This window comes from Anser brachyrhynchus (assembly GCF_964034855.1).
Source record: "Anser brachyrhynchus genome assembly, chromosome: 20".
Classification (NCBI taxonomy): Eukaryota; Metazoa; Chordata; class Aves; order Anseriformes; family Anatidae; genus Anser; species Anser brachyrhynchus.
In genome coordinates, this window is record NC_137713.1 from 6,595,331 (window position 1) to 6,614,232 (window position 18,902).

An 18,902-nucleotide genomic window follows, 5' to 3' on the forward strand; every position below is an offset into this window, starting at 1 on the left:
GCTAACAGCGCTCAGGAAGGGTGTGAACCACTCCTGTCAGGCTACCCAACATACTCCGATACAGTATGGAATTCATACTATAGCAGCAAGGTGGAGCATGTTGGATAGGTCGGTACTACATCAACTGACCTTTGTTTAGAACTACGAAATCACAGTATCAATTGCTGCTATTAGATGCAGTTTTACCTTCCAGCATGGAAGAGCTTCCTTCATATTCAATTCTCACTGTGCACTACAATAACAGCATTCTAGTGGAGAAATTTCATCTACACCTTCTTGATGCTGGCCTGAAACATTTGGGGGTAGGATCATATGTAAATTGATGTGCACATGCTACACAGTAATGTCGTGCAGTAACTTCCCTTTCAGGCTGCATGCCAGTGTTAGAGGACTCCAAAGGCCAGGCTTTAGAACTGTAACAGATTGTGCCAGTACTCACAGAAGAGCCCGGGACACTTAGCCTGCAAACTTATTGCAAGGTCTTGGGGTTGTCCCAACAGCAGAACCACAGAAGCGGAGGCTGCCTTCTGAGTTTTGGAAGTTGAGGCAGTTACGTAGTCTCATTATTCCAATTCACTGATAACCATGTGAACCTGCTGCTATGCCTACTTTTTCTGCAATTGGCTCTTCTGTTAGTACCTCACGAAAGTAACTAAAACATCTGCCAATATAAAGAACATATTTGCTTGTGTTGTGCAGTGGCAGCCAAATTCATTCCTTTAAAGGTGATTAGGGACCAACACCACTTTCCATTGCCACATGCAGAGTAACAACATACATGTTTACTGCAGACTTTGAAACAATATTTCTTGAACATCTAAAGGAAAAGAAAAACATACTATTAACATTCTTGATGGTTACTCTTGTGATAGGTTTACAGATTTTCTAATTAACTAAAAACACAGAATATAAGAGTCTATCCACATTAAAAAGACACTTGCTCAAATGCAACCTGATACAAGAGTGAACAGTATTTAAGCCCACTGCCAGTGTTTGAACTCCATTTCAACTTCTCACTCTCTTGACATTTTTTAAACTATTTTCTTCCCCCTTTCAACAGACAGCATGACATACCAACAGCTGCCACATGAAAATAAAGATTTGACATTGTTAACGCATTACAAACGAGCTCAGATCCTTATGACATACACAGGGCTTGTGGTTGCAGAAGAGAAAGAGATACGTTCATTCAGTCCAGCAAAACATATGCAAAGTTTAATATGCACATGTATGGTAAGCACACATTTCAGAGTATCAGTTCCTGCTTGCTCTTAACAGCTCAGTGCAATTGTAAACCCAACCCGCCTATCCAACCCTTCCCCAGAAGTTCCCTTCCTCCCTCCCTCCCTCCACCCCCTGCCCTCCCCGCCCCCCCAAAACCAAGACAATATACAGCAGTTTCCAGATACTTTGTGGTCTTGTCAGACAGAATTTAAAGCAGGCCTACAGAACTGAGGAAAGAAGGAACTGATAAAAACAACATACTTAACTTTTTTGCATGTTGCTTAAAGAACTGTAAACAGTAAAGCCTCAAGTCAATGCTGCCCAACCTTTACACCCCCATGTGCACACAACATTCAGCGAGACACAAGGAAGCTGCAGAAGTTCTATAAACTGGTATCTCTGGGGACCCAAGGGCTTTAATCCTTCTACTGCTAGCATACAATTTCTTTCAAAGAGATCACAACTTAGTACATTTCAAGAAACAGAATTACAGTACTGACTTTAAAGACAGTTTCTAAGGCTCAGACTGAGTCCAAAAAGGCCTCTGAGTTCATTCAAGCTCTTGTTTGGACTGCATGAATGCAGCATAAGAATGATTGCAGCAAGACATCCACAGGTAATTTCTACATTTATTTTTTATACCAAAAAGTTATGTGCAACAAATAGAATTCGTACATATTTACATTGTTTTACCTGTTAGCAAAATCGTATCCTAAACCTCCGATAGAGAATCTCTCAACCTATATTGATAAAAGGAACATCTGCCCAGTGACTCCGTTTAAATGGGTGTTTAATTTGGAGTTTAAAGCACTAGTGATAATAGTTGATGGAACATACAGTACAGAACAAACACTTAATATTTAGGCCATGCTTAATACAGTTGTATGGTAACAGAATACTTCATCTTTTCTGGACCAGTTTTCTCTAGATCATCTTGAAACAACGTTGGCAGAACTAAAGTTACTAGAACTCTCCTTAACTTTAGCCAATAAAAATTAGGAGACCCAAGTGCTGCCCAAAGCACCTCGTCAATATTTTTGATCAAGAGACTGTACAGAAGACAACGAGTGTGTTTTACAGTATGCAGAAATCTCCTGATAAGAGAGATTTGCTGTCACTTTCGAAATCAAAGGTGGTAGGGAATGTTTCCTTGGCTGTCCTTAGCATTGCAAACACTTTACAGTAAGAAGCTTCCAAGAATATTCACTTTCTAAACAAGACTTGAATGCTTCATTGGCTTTAAGAGTAACGAGTACCTTACAGTAAGAGGATTTCAGGAATGTTTACTTCCTAAACAGGTTTTGGGATGAGATTCTTCTGCCTTTCAAATGGCCCCTCCCTGCAGGGCTTTGGAGAGCCAGGCAGGGAGTGGTGGTGGGGAACAGCCCAAAAGCACAAGCACTGTATCTTAAGATTTTTTTTCCCTGCTCCATTCTCAGAAGGGTTGAAACCACAACCAGAATCTGTGTAACAATACTGCCGCCTCCTCGTCCCTCTGCCAGGCCAAGTGTTATTTACTAACATTTACCCATTCTACTGTATCCTCAGGACTTGTCAGAATTTCCCTTCAGTTTTGTAAACGGCAAATTCATATCAATCACACGTAGGCAATGACAGTTGTTTTGGCTGAGGGGAGGCCGGGGGCAGTTGCATGAAGCACTTGTCTGATTTCTATCCCGTTACTAATTGCAACCCGAGCCATTTTACTGGAAGAAATATGCTGTTTCTATCATTGGTAGCAATGAGGAAAGAGTCAAAGATCTGGAAGCAAAAAGGTCCAAATTTCTACTGCTAATATTAACTTTGCCCTTTATTCAGGCCAACTGCATTTCTGAAGCACAAGAGAGAAAGTAGAAGAGTTAGGGCCATTTCTAGCAAATCACTTCCAGTAAAAAGTAACTGCAAGAAAAGCACACAAGACAAAGGAGTTCACAATTAAGGGTCAGATTTGCAAGGTTGTGCACAGAGTACAGCTGCAAATTCTTCCAGAGACCAAAGCGATTTTCCATTTGATCCCTACGTGCACACAAACAAGGACCGCAGACATGACTGCTGAAAATCTGGCCCTGAACAATTTTACTAAACAAACTGAATTAACAGACTATGCCCACACAGACAAACACAAGACACAGTGAAGTTAGTCAACACCTATACTTTCAGTTGATGTTTTTTCCTTTTTTTTTTTTCAGTGCGCATTACAACCAGAAATCAGACCAAGTAATCATTGATTAAACTTGTCTCCATTGCTGCTTGTTCTGAGATATTAGCGCTGCGACTAACCATTTCAGGCAGCACATTTACCTCTTCCTCAGATGGAAAGATGTTTTAGTGTAGATCATAGGAATGCATCAAAATAAATCTATACAACATATTAAACAGTGATATTGTCTCAAGGCTTATAAGAGAACAGAGTGAAGCCTTGAGGGACCAGTTTAACACCATTCACTCCCCTCACATCAAAGTTCAAGGCATTTGAGAGACAGAACTAAACATCAAGACAAGCTTTAACTATACTCTGGTCAATACAAAATGCATTTAATGAATTGTCTAAAACTCTTAGACAAGAGGGACGTGTAATTTAGTGTTACATGCAACAGATGTTACTCATACCACAGAACTCTATACATAAAAGCATGTTTCACCTACATCCTTGATACAAACCAGAAAATTACTTCAGTAGTAATTTAAATACTATTTTCTGAATGCAACCTAAAAATTCTATTTTCTCTACTGAACGCTGCATGTTTCACAGTCAAGTTCATCCTCAGCAACTTAGTGTTTTTAATCCACTTAGCCATACAACAGAAGTGTCTTTTTGACATTCATGTGCAAGAAAAAATCCTAAGATTAGTTAAACTAATTCTTTAAATAAATTGGTATGCAGTTGGAACTCTTCGTATTTAGAAGCTGACAAGGGCAAAAAGCAGCACAGCACCAATTACAGAAAGTAGCTAAATATTTTGGTGTCACAGAGTCTGAAACACAAGCATTTTACTTTCCCAATCACGTCAACCTCCTATCGCATTGAGTTAAACAATATTGCTACCACTTCTCAGTCTAAAAACTAACATAGGTTTCTTAATACTTTTCTATGGCCAGCAAGTTTTCTGGGACTTTTGTTTGTTCATTTTTAAAGCAAGGACACTTCTGTCTGCCAAGTTCAACACAAAGTATTTGGTTTAAGATTTTAAGACAGAAGGCACTTTTAACATTCAGCCTTAGAATACTGCGTGCAGAAACATTACAATTTTGTTCCTTTGCATAAATCTGCAGTTTAATTTTTTTTAAATTAGTTATTAGAAAGAGCAATGATAGCACTATATCACATTTCATTTTCAGGAGCACATTTACTTAGTTATCCCGCTAAACAGACTGCCCTTCCAAAGGATCTTGTGTGTGTCAGGCCTAAAGTTCATTTCCCAATATAGCACAAACCGAAGATCCTGACGAAGATCAATTCAGTATCTGCTTATTCAGTGCACTACTTGGTTATCCTGCTCAGTCAGTGGTTTCCACTGCAAATTGCAATCCTATACTGCAGCACTCATGTAACATCAAACATTAGTAACACTGCCTGTCTGACTGCAGTTTAAAACAAAACAGCACTACCTGGAAATAAAGTCCTTCCCAAGGGCGCTCTTTGATATCCCAACCCCCAGTCTGTAAATAGCATTCCGGTGGTAACCTTCTATTGACCACATTAAGCTGTTTTCATTCTGTACAGAAATTAATGAAATTGTGGTTTAAACGAACATACTTCAGGTTTCAGCTTTAATTCCATTCTCAATACTGGAAACAAGAAAAATGGAACAAAACCCAACCATCATTTTCGTGAAAGCGCTAGCAGCGAGTGCAGCAACACGGTGTTCTCTACAGAGGTCACTTCTTCCATCACGTCAGTCGACTGTTAGCTGAACACTCCGAAAGCTCCTAGGCTAACAAAACTGATTGTACAGTGAGTTCTCCAGGGATGAAACCAATATTTCTAATTTTATTTACAGTATAAGTCCTAGTTAAATCTAAGTCCATCAGCTAAAAAAAATAAAATGTAATACACATACTGTAAACATGGCAACATTAAATATTGTAATGCTATTCTAGAATATTTAATGTCATGATCACATCTTGTTATACCTGAATTTATATACAGGATATTTTATAGCAAGTGTTACCCACTTTACAAGTGGAGGGGGAGGAGAGTCTAGGTTTTGCTGTGGCTAGAACTCCTTCAAAGTAAAGTTAAAGCTTGTCTTTGATTGTATTAGAGCTTTCTTTCATAACCACATTTAAATTGAAGATTACCACAAAAAATTATGGAGGGCCCCTTCCAATTTATAATTAAAAATTCAGTTATGATTCTCAAGGAAAGTGTCTGATATGGAGAATAAAAAATTACTGCAAAATAAACTTAATGGAAGTTGGGTCTTCAGACTGTCAGTCAAAAGTTCAAACAGGCGTTATTCCTGTTTGGGTTGGAGTTGCCGTTTCCAGGCCTCGTTCAAATAAACTAGTCGTTTGTAGTTGATGATAAAGAGAATGAAGTTCAGCAAATATGTGACGACGCAGACAATGCAAAATTCCTTCAGCACGAAGTACAGAATGTACGCCAAGTACAATGACCCTACTACAGACACTATGGAGGATGTCATGAGGATTAGAGCTGCTACTGCACTTGCTGTCATACCTGCAACAAGAGAGAAAGAGTTACTGCTGCTGCTCTTGTCCCGCCTTTCCACACGAAGCAAAAAGCCTACGCACTCCAATTCAAAATCAAGGCTACTCGGCAAGTTTGTAGGACATAAAAGTCTGTTCAAGATACCACGAGTTCAAGATGGCTGACAAATCGCTACATGAGGGGAGCTCCTAGGTTCTGTACAACAGTCCTCTGATAAGAAGCATGTGTAGCATTTACCATCTTCCTTATTCCTGAATTTTGGGAAAGTTACAGGTTGGTCAAGTTACGTCTATTGATACAAACAGCTTTAGAGCAGACCTCAGAGTTAGAACATACATACATACACTGCTACACTTCATGCACTTTTTGCCTGCTATCCCCATATTGCTCCTGCAGAACTTGCACATTCCAGTTTCATCTTTTCTATCCTGCAATCCAACGCTAAATACATTTAAGTGATAATAGCAGTGCAGCAACCGTCTCGATACTTGTATTATTAATAGCACAGCAGGAAAATTAAGATTGCTCTTGGTAGCATTTGGGCTTTTAAGCCCTTTACGCAGATGTACCATTAGACTGGTTCCAATAAAAAAAGAGAACACTTGCATTTTGTCTGGTACCATGCAGATTTCGCAATGCATAACACATTCCCCTTATCACCACAGACCTGTTATGTATTTTAGGCTCTAAATTGCATTAATACTTACCAAGTAACATTTGTAGTATATAAAACACAAGTCCAAAAACACTGTTTGACTGATTTATTGCACTGTCCTTTCCGAAGATGGAACCCAGCAGACCGAATCCTCGACCCCATCTGTAAAACAATGAAACTAAGTTAACTTGTATTTGGGCACTTGTTGCTTTACCTCAGTATTTATAATTCATCCCTGTTGGGGAAAAAAGACGTAGCTACACATACTCTGACACGACCGGGGGTCCCACATCAAGTCCAGGGGTATCTGACAAGCCAGCAGCTTGCAACAGGGTGTGCACTGGGTACACCTTTATCCCACACACTGCTGATCAAAGTTATTTGTACACTGACAGCTACAAGTTCGCACAACTGCAGCTTCACCAAACACCACGTCTGCTTTCTCAGGTTGTAGTTCAAAGCTCTTCTGTCAAATAAACGCGTCTTTCCTCCAGCAATAGTTTTAGCAGTTCGCTACAAGACGAGTTGGACATGCACTCATTAAACATACAGCTACGGGGAAACGGTAAACCTCGTAACTGGTTGTTACTGCCTCCCTGCCGGCATTTACCTCGCTAGCACCACAGGTTGGAACATATGTTTGCACCTCAGCAGCTCCCGATCCATCTAACGCCTTAGGAGGAACCAAATCTGGCAGGCAGACGAGCTGGGGATGGTACCAGAACGGGAGCCACAGGCCACACGTGCTAGAGCCCTGTATTTTGAACAAGCACCTTAACAACAAAGCAATGTTCAACATTTCAGTGATAAGGCAGGTAGCCGTACAAGCCCTACTAAGCTGCTGCTACAGTAGGGTGGATAAAAGGTGAGACTAGTGAATGCACTTGTGCTAGAAAGCAGTAATTTGATGTCCAAAAGCAGATTGCTCCAACATATCACTCCAGTCGCTATCCTAAAGGCAATGATCCTACTAAACCAAGGCACAGCACAGGTTTGCTCTCTGTGCTACAGGAATGCTGCCGACACGCTGCACCAGGCAGTGACAGCGGTGGAAGGCCACCACCGCACCACGGCTTCCTCTTACAAGAAAGGTGTCACAATAACACAGCTTTACACCATCTCCAAAATACTTTATCTCAGAGCCATTTGTGCAACATTTATAAAACGTATTCAAATTTATCATTTTAATTCAAGCTTAGTAACTGCCTGCAATTAACTATTACACCTGAGTCTTGCGCTCTTCTCCCCAAAATGTAAACAGAAGTATGCACTAATTCCTAAAAAAGGCATTTACTGCATACATAAAAAAAAAAAAAGGGTCATGCTTTGGGTCTCAAGTCTTGTAAGTGACTGAAGGGAAACATATGCATAAATGTAAAGCTCCAATCAGCACAGAAATGGCTGGCACTTGCTTTACCATGGTGACAGTGCCTCGCATCTGGTTACACGTCCCTGTAGCACAGGAAGGCCGGCAGTCCCCACGAGCTTACAGCACAGCTCGGGGTGAAGTAGCACCAGGGCTGGATGGCAAACATCTGGAAGAGCGGCTATAGAGGTGCGAGGGCAGCACTTGAGAACAAAGGGAGCCACGCTTCCACAAGGGAGGGATTTAAAAAACAAACACTGTACAACAATACATAAACAAATATTATAAAGAAATACTGCAAGTCCAGAAGAATCTCAGCTATGACAAGACTTTCCTCCCACACTGAATTATCTGGATTTTAAGTGAGAACTGTTTATTTTTCAGCCTTAATTTGATAAGACACTCGCAGCACATCTAACAACTCTGTCCGGCTGCCCAGCCACCAAAAACAATATTACAGGCAGACAAATACATTAAAGGCATCATTATTCTGCATTTAGTAGTTGGAACTTTCCATATTACCGCATCAATAGACACTTCAGCTTCCTACCCACAGGTGCAATTTATTGTCCAAGTTCCCAGGTGAGACTTCCTTGTAGGATGACATTAAACCCTACTTGAAGCCTCCTCTTGCTCCCTCCTGAGAGCAGGTGGAGGAACTCAACGCGTGCCTGAAGCCTGCAGTCCCCTTGCTCAAAGCACCCGCAGGATGTCGACATGCCACCCTCTCATCCTCATGAAATCCCGTCATATTCGAGAGCAAACTCCAGCCTAAAACACCAGAAACTTCAGAGTCTGACCCTACAGTTATTCTGGAAGTCAATAAATTGCTGCTAATGGAAAGCTAACAAGTTCCAGCCCTCCACGACTGGCAGTGTCCTCAAGTCACCATCTGTAGCTGCAAGGTCAGAGCCCAGTGAAAGCTTTTTCCATGTGCACCAGTTCATTAAGCATCTTGTTGGCCTTGTAGCAGCTTTAAGGACATCGAGTATTCAATTTCAGTCCATGGACCACAGCTCTAGTCTCTCATCTTACCCCACAAGCTTTGAGGTGGTTGAGAAGCCTGGAGTGTAAGATTCAAAGCACTTGCTCAGACTTTTAAGGTTTAAAGTGTGGGGAAGTTTTCTACATCAAACAAATGCAAAAAAAAAAAAAGACTAATTTCTCTACAGAAGAGGCTAATTCATCCCCTAATTCTGTCACAAACGTCCTAAAACTTGTTAAAACACACAATGAACCAAGTCATTTTGCAAGCAGTTGGAACAGAGGAGTGGGAAGGGGACTTGGACAAAAATCTTCCTTCTCATATCTAAATCATATAAATCACACCTGATTTTTTTTTTTTTTTTTTACTTCAAGTATCTAAAAACAAACAGCAAACACACCAAGAAGAAAGACTGCAGTCTTAGCAGGGAAAAAGAAATAAAACATCAGCAAAAACAATGAAGGACAAGGGTTATAAATTGCTCAGAAGTTCTCTAGGGAACTTGTCTTTACAAGAAAGAGTTTCATTTAGAAGAACTGACTACTGGTCAGCTCAGAATTTATTTTTTTTGATATAAAAGGCTGGGTAAAATGAACTGTGTTAATGAAGAACTGTTTGCACAGTAAGCTAAAAACACCAGCCCAACGCCACCAACTTGTTCCTGGCACTGCCTCGTGGCTCCCCATCCCTGAAGCAGCCAAGTGTTCTGCTGTGGAAATAAAGCTGCAGTCAGCTGGTGTGATTCAGAGCAGTATCGCAAAGACATGTGGCAGGCCTACTTCTGCCACACCCAAGTCTCACTCTTATTTAAACGTAAAACAAACCGCACACCGGCCTGAACTAACTTCAAGGAAGTTTTAAAAGAAATCTTTAAGACATCTTACTGCGTACCACGACTAACTCAAATTCCCCCTCTGTTTAAGATGACAGCCTGCTTCATTTCTCGTTTGTAGTTACAGTTTTGAAAACGATTTGAAAAGTTATGCCCTCAAAAAGATCTTCACATTCTCAGAATACAGATTCAAGAAATCCAAGACGAAGTCTTTAGAGGCGTGTAGTTTCCCAACATCTAAAACTGAATGCTACAGTGGCTTTTTATTCACAACGTATGTTCCTTTTATCAAAAGTAAGACTTGAAAGTCATTATCCACCCCCCTAAACAATGGTGTGTGATAGTTAACCGAGCTCAGAAGCGTTGGCTGTTTTTTTTTAACGTCTCCAGTAACTCTGCGCACTTGACACTTGTAACAGAGCAAGACAAGAACCGAGGTCATTTTGATCCACAGGTGACATATCTCCATTCCATCAGGCGCTGTTAAATCATTACCTCTTTCACACCGTTATGAACATCCTGTGTGTTCCAGAACAGCGCTTACTTACAGGAGCGTGCTCTAACACCAAACGTGTCACTGTGCTTTAGCAGCGACAACGCTGCTCGCAGAACTCCACGCAGTACTCTACGCTCTCGGCCACTTGAAAGGATGAGCGACCAGGCTCCACGTTTAACAGGTTAGAAGCTGTCAGAGTTATCAGTATTAGCTCAAGATGAGGCACAATTCCAAGCCTGCTGAACACAGTGAGTCAAACAAGCACAAAGTATATATTTAGCCAGGAGTCAGATTATCTCACCCACTTTCTGGAGGAAACACCGCGCTATTTCTTGCAGCCAAGCACCCCTGTTCTCACAGCTACCAGCAGACGATGCTTTTTAGAGCTTTTACACAGAGATTATTCCCCAAGATGCTCTCCTTGACCTCAGTTATCCCTAGCTTACAAACCACCTTAAGAAACTTCTGAACTGGGGTGTCACCTGCACCAACACGCTTTGTAGCCTGCCTCAAAGCCTTCCTCGATGCACCTGGGCACGTTCTGAACACATCCTTTTGAGCTCCGTAACATCCTCCAGCACCGAGCTCCTGAATCACCCCGCCTCACCTTCACCTGGCAGCCCTCAGTTCTCACCTCAGGAGAGGAACCAGCTGCTGTACGTTCATTTTAACGTGAAAAAACCCACAGACTGGGTCAGGTCAAGCCCAGGCAGCTCCAGCACCATGCCTCTGCCATCAGAGCAGCAGACGCCCAGGACGAGGCACCCGTAATTCCCCGGTTCATGTCCTGGTCTCCTAAATGTCTTGTCGAGAGGGCCATCAAATCCTTCAGGAGGTCGGATTATCAAACAGCACAAGTGATTCAACATCTGAGGACACTGCATTTGTGCAGCAGCAGGCTTTCCCAACACATTTCGCACAATTTTTAGCTTAGCTGTAATGAAAAGGGCAAACAATAATCAACAAAACCGGTGATATTTTCAGAGAACTCTAAGAACACAAATTCTGTCTCTTGGCCACCAGTACCTTACTTAAATCCCATCATTTCACGATTGTTTTTCATCCCATACAAATTATTTAGCTATCAGCAGCAAGCACCGTTTAGCCATTTGTAATCCTGAGGAAACTCTCTCTATATATACATAAAAATATATTTAAAAAAGCGTATATTTGATAAGTGATAGTAAATTTCCTTAAATGTCATCTGACTTCTGCGATGCATTACAGCACAGCATGAGAGTTCCCAGGAGGGCAGCAAGGCTGGCCTATGCTCACACATCGCCTTCAGTGAAAAGCTGATATAAAGGTCACAGGATCCGGAGCATTTTAATACTGAGCAATGTTAAGAAACTCTGGTTGCAGGTTCTTTACAGCTTCACTGGAGGATTTTGGATTAAGCCCAGTTCATGGTTACAAGGTCACTCAGGCCGCTCTAACAGTTTTAATAAATTAAAGTAAAAGCCTTCAATTAGAAGCCACAAGAAAGCAGATTAAAAATCCCTATTTATAAGCTCTCCAGGAACGCTTACAAGTTTTGATACACTTGGTTTCATGTTTAAATCTGCTAGCAGTATGTACCACAATCAGCTAGGATTTTGTTCTGTGTCTTCCAGCTCTACACCAGAAAACTGGTCCAAAAAATGTCAGCGCCTAGATCAGCAAAACCTCAAGCAGACAGTGGTCGATTATTTCATAGCAGTCTTTACCAAAGCACCAGTTATTCAAACTACAAGCCAACAGCAACGCGTTCCTTCTACGTCATCTTTTATTAATCTATCACAAATGAAGCCCAAAGCTGAGCTACGGGCACTTTTTTCCATTTTCATGGCATCAGGCAAAATCATTCTCAGCCCTATTACAAAATCCAGTCAAGCCAGAAATAATATATTCACGAAATGCAAAAACACATGCGTTAGAGCCCAGATCACTGTAAGGTTCATAAAAAGACTCAAACAGTGAGCGTAGTGGTTTGTTTCATAAAAGACGTGTCTCTGCCACGACGTATTATATCAGCTTCAAGTATTAAGTCATCAACATTCTACTAAAGGGATGAGACAAAAGTCACTTAGCTACCAGCTTCTGTGCTTTGGGAACACCTGGGTTCAGAGCTAACGAAGCTGGGTGTCTGTACGTGTTCCCGTAACACCTTCATCCCCCAGCACATAGAATAACCCCACACCACCCCGCAGCTCGCATCCTCCGGCCTCCCCCAGGACCTGCCAGTCCTGCCCGAGTCCTGCTCGCACCAGAGCCGGCACAGCAAACGGGACAGATAACCTTGGCTCATGCTGCAGCTTTTTTCTCTCGGCGTCCCTTCCTGCCCCTCTTTGGTGCCAAATCTGGTTCTACAGAGCTTTAGGAACTTGTACCCTTTGTTAAACTTTGCTGTAAAAAAAACAAACAGCTTTATTCTCACCCTGAACCCAAAACGCAGCACCAGAGCAGCTACTAGGAAGAAAAATAACTCTACCCCAGGACCTGAGATGGATTCTGTCCACACAGATTTCTCCTGCCCAGTCAAGAAACCAGATATCTTCAAACCTTCCCTCAGGCAGCAAAAACAATGAATCCTCGCTACAGAGTAACTGGCAAAGCATCATAACGCCTGCTATCTAATGATCTGCAGACCTCAGAAATGAGCAACAACCGGTTTAAAATCACAGGACAGATTTTAGCGTAGTCTCGGGAAGCCACACTTTCATGTAAAACTATTTTAGCAGTTTAAGACCAACAAATATGATTCCTGCCGAATAACCACCAGCTGTTCCACATACTGCCCTTCAGCAGTTCCATCAAGTTTTTATCTCTTTCTCTGCAGGATCACAGATGCCTAACAAAAACAGGGATGTGGCTCAGGTTAAAGAAACTACTGACAAGCAGAGGCTAACAAGACCAGTAACATTTCACAAGAAAAAGCACGTGGACTCCATTTGCCTACGCTGGTTCACAAGAAGCCACCAGCCAAGCACAAAGCTGCCTTCCCCATTTCTCACCTTACAGTCACCGACAACCGCAGCTGCCAACCCCAAACACATCAGGACGCTTCCCTGGGGGTACAATGATAGAAAAGTGCTGGGCCATCAGGAGCTTACTGGTAAAGTGAAAGGTAACTGCTACGTAATGTCCTTAACCTGGAATCAAGCAAACCTGACAGACATCAAGGTTTACAGGAAGGTCCCCAGCAGAACTGAAGGGGAACCTGCAACGTAACACCGGGTTAGGTACGAGGTCGGAGCTTTGCTCCACGTCCCACTCCCTTGGATAACAGGGTTGTTCTCAGCTTGGCCTTTGACTCGCTCTGCGCTCTGAAGATGTACCAGCAGAACAGTTTTAGCAAGGTGTGCTTTGCCGAAAAGACACCACTGGTCAAAGTGTTTAACTTTAATCCATTACAGCACAACTGCTTGTGGACAAACAAGCCATACAGCAGTGGAGTTATGCTCACACATCACAGCACTGAAGTACTGCAGCACAAGACTGAGCAATTCAAATACTTCACTCACCCAGGAGAAGACAGAAAGCTGACGAAGTCCAATACCCACATCTGAACGGGGTTTCAGAGTGGCTCAGCCACAAGATGACAGGCAATCCAAGACCTTGCACATTAGCGTGAAGTTCAGAGGAGGGAATCCCTAAAATGTCATCTATCCAGTTAGATCCGGATGAATATTGATTCTTAAAATCCTAGTTTGACTCTAGAATTTATTGGGTAATTTGGCTAAAGATGTTGGTCACTATTTCCAAACCTCTTCACTTTCACAGCTGTCTGAAAGCTACAAATATTGGTGAAATTGCATCGTGACGTGTGTCATTGGTCATTCATGCCGGCTGTATTAAAGTTGTCACAGCATTAACACAATCTGGGGTACAAAACTCCTTCAGCAAGAGCCAGCTACTAACCTGCTCTGCCCTGCAGGCACCTCAAATTAATCCAGAGAGAAGGCAGAAAGTAGCAGAAGACCCAAAACCCTCCCATGGCACACAAAAGAACAAAGCAAAGAGCTCAGAGGCTCTGTGTTACTACTTAAATGTCCCATTTCATTTCAAGCCACGCCACCAGCCATAGGACTTGAAACTTATTAGTTTAATTTCCTCTATGAAACTATTACAACAGCAAAACCAAAAAGATTTTTAGGACCCGCTATTAGCCAGTCTCATTATAAATAAAGCCATTCCTGCCACTTAATTATTCTCAGATACAAGAGAGCAATTCACTTAAAGCATCTCCAGCAATTGCCAAATTAAAACATTTGCTATTTCCCTACACCTTATCTCTCCCTGGATAATGACAGTGGTCATTATACAGTCCTTAACTGTTTTTATTTCTAAACCATTTTCATGAACTTTCCCCGTGATAAAAGCTTGAAATATGCTGACCATTAACACGTTGAGCAGTCAGAGATACTAGGAAGGTAGCTCTCCAGCACAATCTCCTGCATGAGTCAGTCTCTGATACAAGATTTTCCATGCTCCTCCCTCTGCGTGCTGGTAATCTTCGCATTTCTTCTCTCATTCTTGTGCCAATACCAGATTTGGCTCAAAAACAAGACTTGGGAATAACAGCAGCTTATTAGTGGAAAAAATCCTCCCCAAAGACCAGAACTTCGTTACAAAATAATTCAGCTAAAGACGACTCCACTAGTTTACTCCAATTATTCTACAAATTCAGTATTAACCCCAACATCATGACTGTACTTCTCAAAGTTCAGTCCTCTGCTGGAATCATCACTTGAAACGTGCAGGTTGTTACGCTCCAAGCTCCATTACTTCCATCAGCAAATCTACCTTAAATAGAGTCACAGAACTGAAAGAACACTCTAGAAGCTGGTGAGACACAAAGAACAAGTCTGCCACCCATTTCACTCTGTGAAAACTGATCAGAATCACAAATTATTTGATTAGCTGTGTAACTGGCAGTGCAATAGTTTAATGAAAAAAGAAGGAGCTGAAAGTTAAATCTGCATTGCATGTGGGGCACCGCATTTGAAACCCTGGTGAAATCTAAATTATGGTTTGAAGCTCCTCTCAGAAATTAAGCTTCAAAGAAACTTTGGTGACACGTGGTAGCAGCGAGAGGTATTTAAATGGGAGAGGGATGGGAGAACGATTGATGGATAGGATGCTGTGGCAACACAGAAAATACAACAATTTCTATCCATGTTCTTCCTTCAAAATTTAACAGCTTGCCCTCTTGTCTCGGTTTTAGTGGAATATTCCTTTTCTGTCTGCATCCTGTGCAATGCAGAAAGCACATTCTTCTCCAAATAAGGTTTGACTGAGCAGAACTTGCACGCTCCTTTTTCCGCAAACTCTTTTTACCACCTGCTTCAATTATCATGAGCTATCCTGACATTTGCAATACTTCAGTCGTTAAGCATGATTCTCCTAGCAACTGCTGGGGAGATTTCAGTGGATTTTGTCCCTAACCGTTCGTATTATGATACAGAACTCCTGCAGTAGAGTATTTACAGGTCTTACCACGGCTTACACAACATTTCTGCTGCAGCATTCCCAATGAACACTATAATTACATGGCATTATTCTATAATTAGAGATATCTAAAGATATAATTAGAACTATTTTGCTTTTCAAAGCACTCGGTAAATACATATTAAAACTGTTTACTTGAAATTCCCAGTCTCAAGAGCAGCCTTTACAATAACAACAACAAGCTACTGAAGGGCCAATTGTATACACGAATAGACCACTGCCAAGGCTACTCAGGTGCTTAAATCCCCGTTATTCTCTTTTCACCTCTATAGCTGTGAGAAAAGTTAAAATACTGACAATACTCACAGGATTTACTCTCAGTAGCCCATGCATAATTTTAACTTTTAAGTTTAAGTTACCCAGCAAGCGTATTGAAGCCTTCTTTCTGCTTAAATTGAAACATCTAATTTCAGGACACTTCCCCAGTAGCACCATGAACAATCTCCTTACCTTCGCAAACTAAAGACTGTCTGATGTCTCACTGAAAACAGAGTTAAAGCCCTCATTCAATCCCAAGAGCCTCCTCTCAGACATCCCTAGATACACATCGCCTCGTAACTTAAGACAATGACGCCTCTGTCACCACCGAAGCGACCACCGAAGTGATTTTAGCAGTAAGATTTCCCTGTATGCTTTGTCTAAACAGATTAACCAGCTCCCACCTTGCCAGATTACGGGCGTGTTCTCGCCCACAACTTTGTTATGATAATACAGCAAGTGCCCTCACACGAATTGTGACGGCTTTTGTGCAAGTTACACCAAGAGGGGGGAAAAATGATAAAATACTCCATTGAAGGTAAACATACAAAAGCATAAGCTTTTAATACATAATTTTGCTGATCAAGCCAAACTCTCCCCTTCTTAGCTCCTTACCTATATCTCTGCATGTCTCTATGTATGTATACACGTACGTACATGTACGCACATACACATACATGTGTACACACAGACAGTAGTGTTGAGATGTTTGGACGAATCACCTTATTTTTTCAGTTGAAATACTTGAGAGCATGCTCCTAGGTGGGTTTCTTAGCCAAACGGCACCCGTGGGCACTTCCTGCAGCACACTCACACCATTGGCACCCGTAACCACCTGGCAGGTTACGCCTTTTCCCTGCTGCCATCGAGCGAACCAGCTACCTGACAGGTAACAACCCAAGCCGGCAGCACACTGAAATTCACACACCAACTCTTCTAACGGAGATGAAAACCGTAGGCCTTTTAAAAAAACAACCCCTAAAATAACTACTGAGAGGAGACCTGCAAAATAAATGGAGATTTGAACGAGGCTCGTGCTGCTGAGCCACACCTCCCTGCTCCAAGCCCCCCCGGGCAGCACAGAGACCCCCTTTGGGCCAGGCCCCGGTACCACGGAGCAGCCCCCGGGCGGGCACCGGTACCACAAAGAGCCCCCCCAGCCCCCCGTGAGGCCCCCTCAGGCCCCGACCCCCTTCGGCTGCCCCCCAGCAGCCGCCCCCCCGCCCTCAACGTTCTCCCCCGGCCCGCTCAGGCCCGCTCCCCTCAGCCCCTCTCCCTCCGAGGCCCAGAGCCCCCGGGCCAGGCCCGTCCAGGCCCTGCCCGGCTCCCCCCGGCCCCCTCACCTGGACGTGATGGCGGCGGAGCAGCGGACCCTCTCGCTGAGGTCGCACAGGGCCTGGTAGCGGAGGTCGCGGCCCTTCTCCCGCTCCAGGTGGCAGGCGTAGAGGGACAGCAGGATGCCGGCGGCGCACACGGCCGAGCGGGCCACCCGCTCCCAGCGCGGCACCGACACTCGCAGCAGGACGGGCGCCGCCATCTTACCCCCGCCCTCCCTCCTCCTCGGCCCGCGCCGCGCGCCCGCCGCCGCCCGGCCGCGCATGCGCGCCCGCACCCCATTGGCTCGCCGCCCCCTCCCCTCCCCTCCCCGCTGAGCCGCGCCCGACGTGGCGCTCCGCGACGACGTCACGTCAGGGCGGGGGGGGCGGGGCTCGGGGGTGTGTGTGTGTGAGGGGGGTGAGGGAGCGGGGCGCCCCCTGGCGGGCGGGAGGGGGCAGAGCGGGTTTGGGGAGGAAAAGGAGGTTTTTGTCCGTTTTCCTCCCAAGTGGTTCCTAAAGAGCCCTGTGCTTGGCGCTGGGGTTCTGTCACCCTTCACACGTCATAGAATGACAGAATTATTAGGGTTGGAAAAGAGCTCCGAGATGGTCCAACCGTCCCCCTGCCACCACCATCACCCGCTGAACCATGTCCCTAAGCACCACGTCCAACCTTTCCTTGAACACCCCCAGGGACGGTGACTCCACCACCTCCCCGGACAACCCATCCCAACGCCTGACTGCTCTTTCTGAGAAGAAATGTCTCCTCATTTCCAACCTGAACCTCCCATGGCACAACTTGAGGCCATTCCCTCTGCTCCTATCACTGGTTACCTGTGAGAAGAGGCCGACCCCCAGCTCCCCACACCTTCCTTTCAGGGAGTTGTAGAGAGCAATGAGGTCTCCTCTGAACTTTCTCCAGACTAAACACCCCCAGTTCCCTCAGCTGCTCCTCACAGGACTTGTGTTCCAGGCCCCTCACCAGCTTTGTAGCCCTTCTCTGGACACACTCCCAGGCCTCAATGTCCTTCTTGTAGGTCGCGAATGGCATCCACAGTATGCCCACACATACCCTTGGTAAAACGCAACCAGGGCCACATCTCATCTTGGTTACCCCATGTGTTTCTGTCAAAAGCTGCCCCAGCGCTGGTCTGGTTGGATTTTCAGAAACTGGCCCATATCTCCGCTCTGCAGATGTAAAACCCACCTAGCAGCTGAAAACACATCAGGTTTTGCTTGCTGTGGGCACCCACCACAAGCGCTGCTCGTGATTTCTTTGGAGGGTGGCCACAGGCCTCTGGTTCTCCTTCCCTTCCCAGTTCTGCCACTTGTTAGCAGATGGAAGAGTGGATCTGTACAAAAGGAACCTCTGAAGTTTTCCCAAGGAAGGCAGGATGATACGGCACAATGGCAGCATTCATCCCATTAATCCTGCCATTCATGCCTTCATTGTTCTGCAAAACAAAGCTAATTCAAAAGGAAACGTGTTGCAAAATGACTTCAGCGAAAAGAAGGAATCTCTCTGCCATCAAAATGGGAAATTGAAAGATATTCATGAAAAATATTTGAGAAAACCAATTAAAAAGAGCTGTTTGAACCCTAACTAGT

At 43.8% G+C, this 18,902-nt stretch overlaps 1 protein-coding gene across 1 annotated transcript; it reads right to left on the reverse strand.

Moving 5' to 3' along the window:
* Positions 1-1,840: 1,840 nt before the first annotated feature.
* On the reverse strand, positions 1,841-17,572 carry VKORC1L1 (vitamin K epoxide reductase complex subunit 1 like 1). The gene is made up of 3 exons (XM_080563462.1): positions 17,325-17,572; positions 6,607-6,716; positions 1,841-5,908 (listed from the first exon to the last, which is right to left on the reverse strand). The coding sequence occupies exons 1-3, from the start codon at positions 17,516-17,518 to the stop codon at positions 5,682-5,684; spliced, it is 531 nt and encodes a 176-aa protein (XP_080419588.1). The 5' UTR covers positions 17,519-17,572; the 3' UTR covers positions 1,841-5,681.
* Between the last annotated feature and the right edge of the window lie 1,330 nt (positions 17,573-18,902).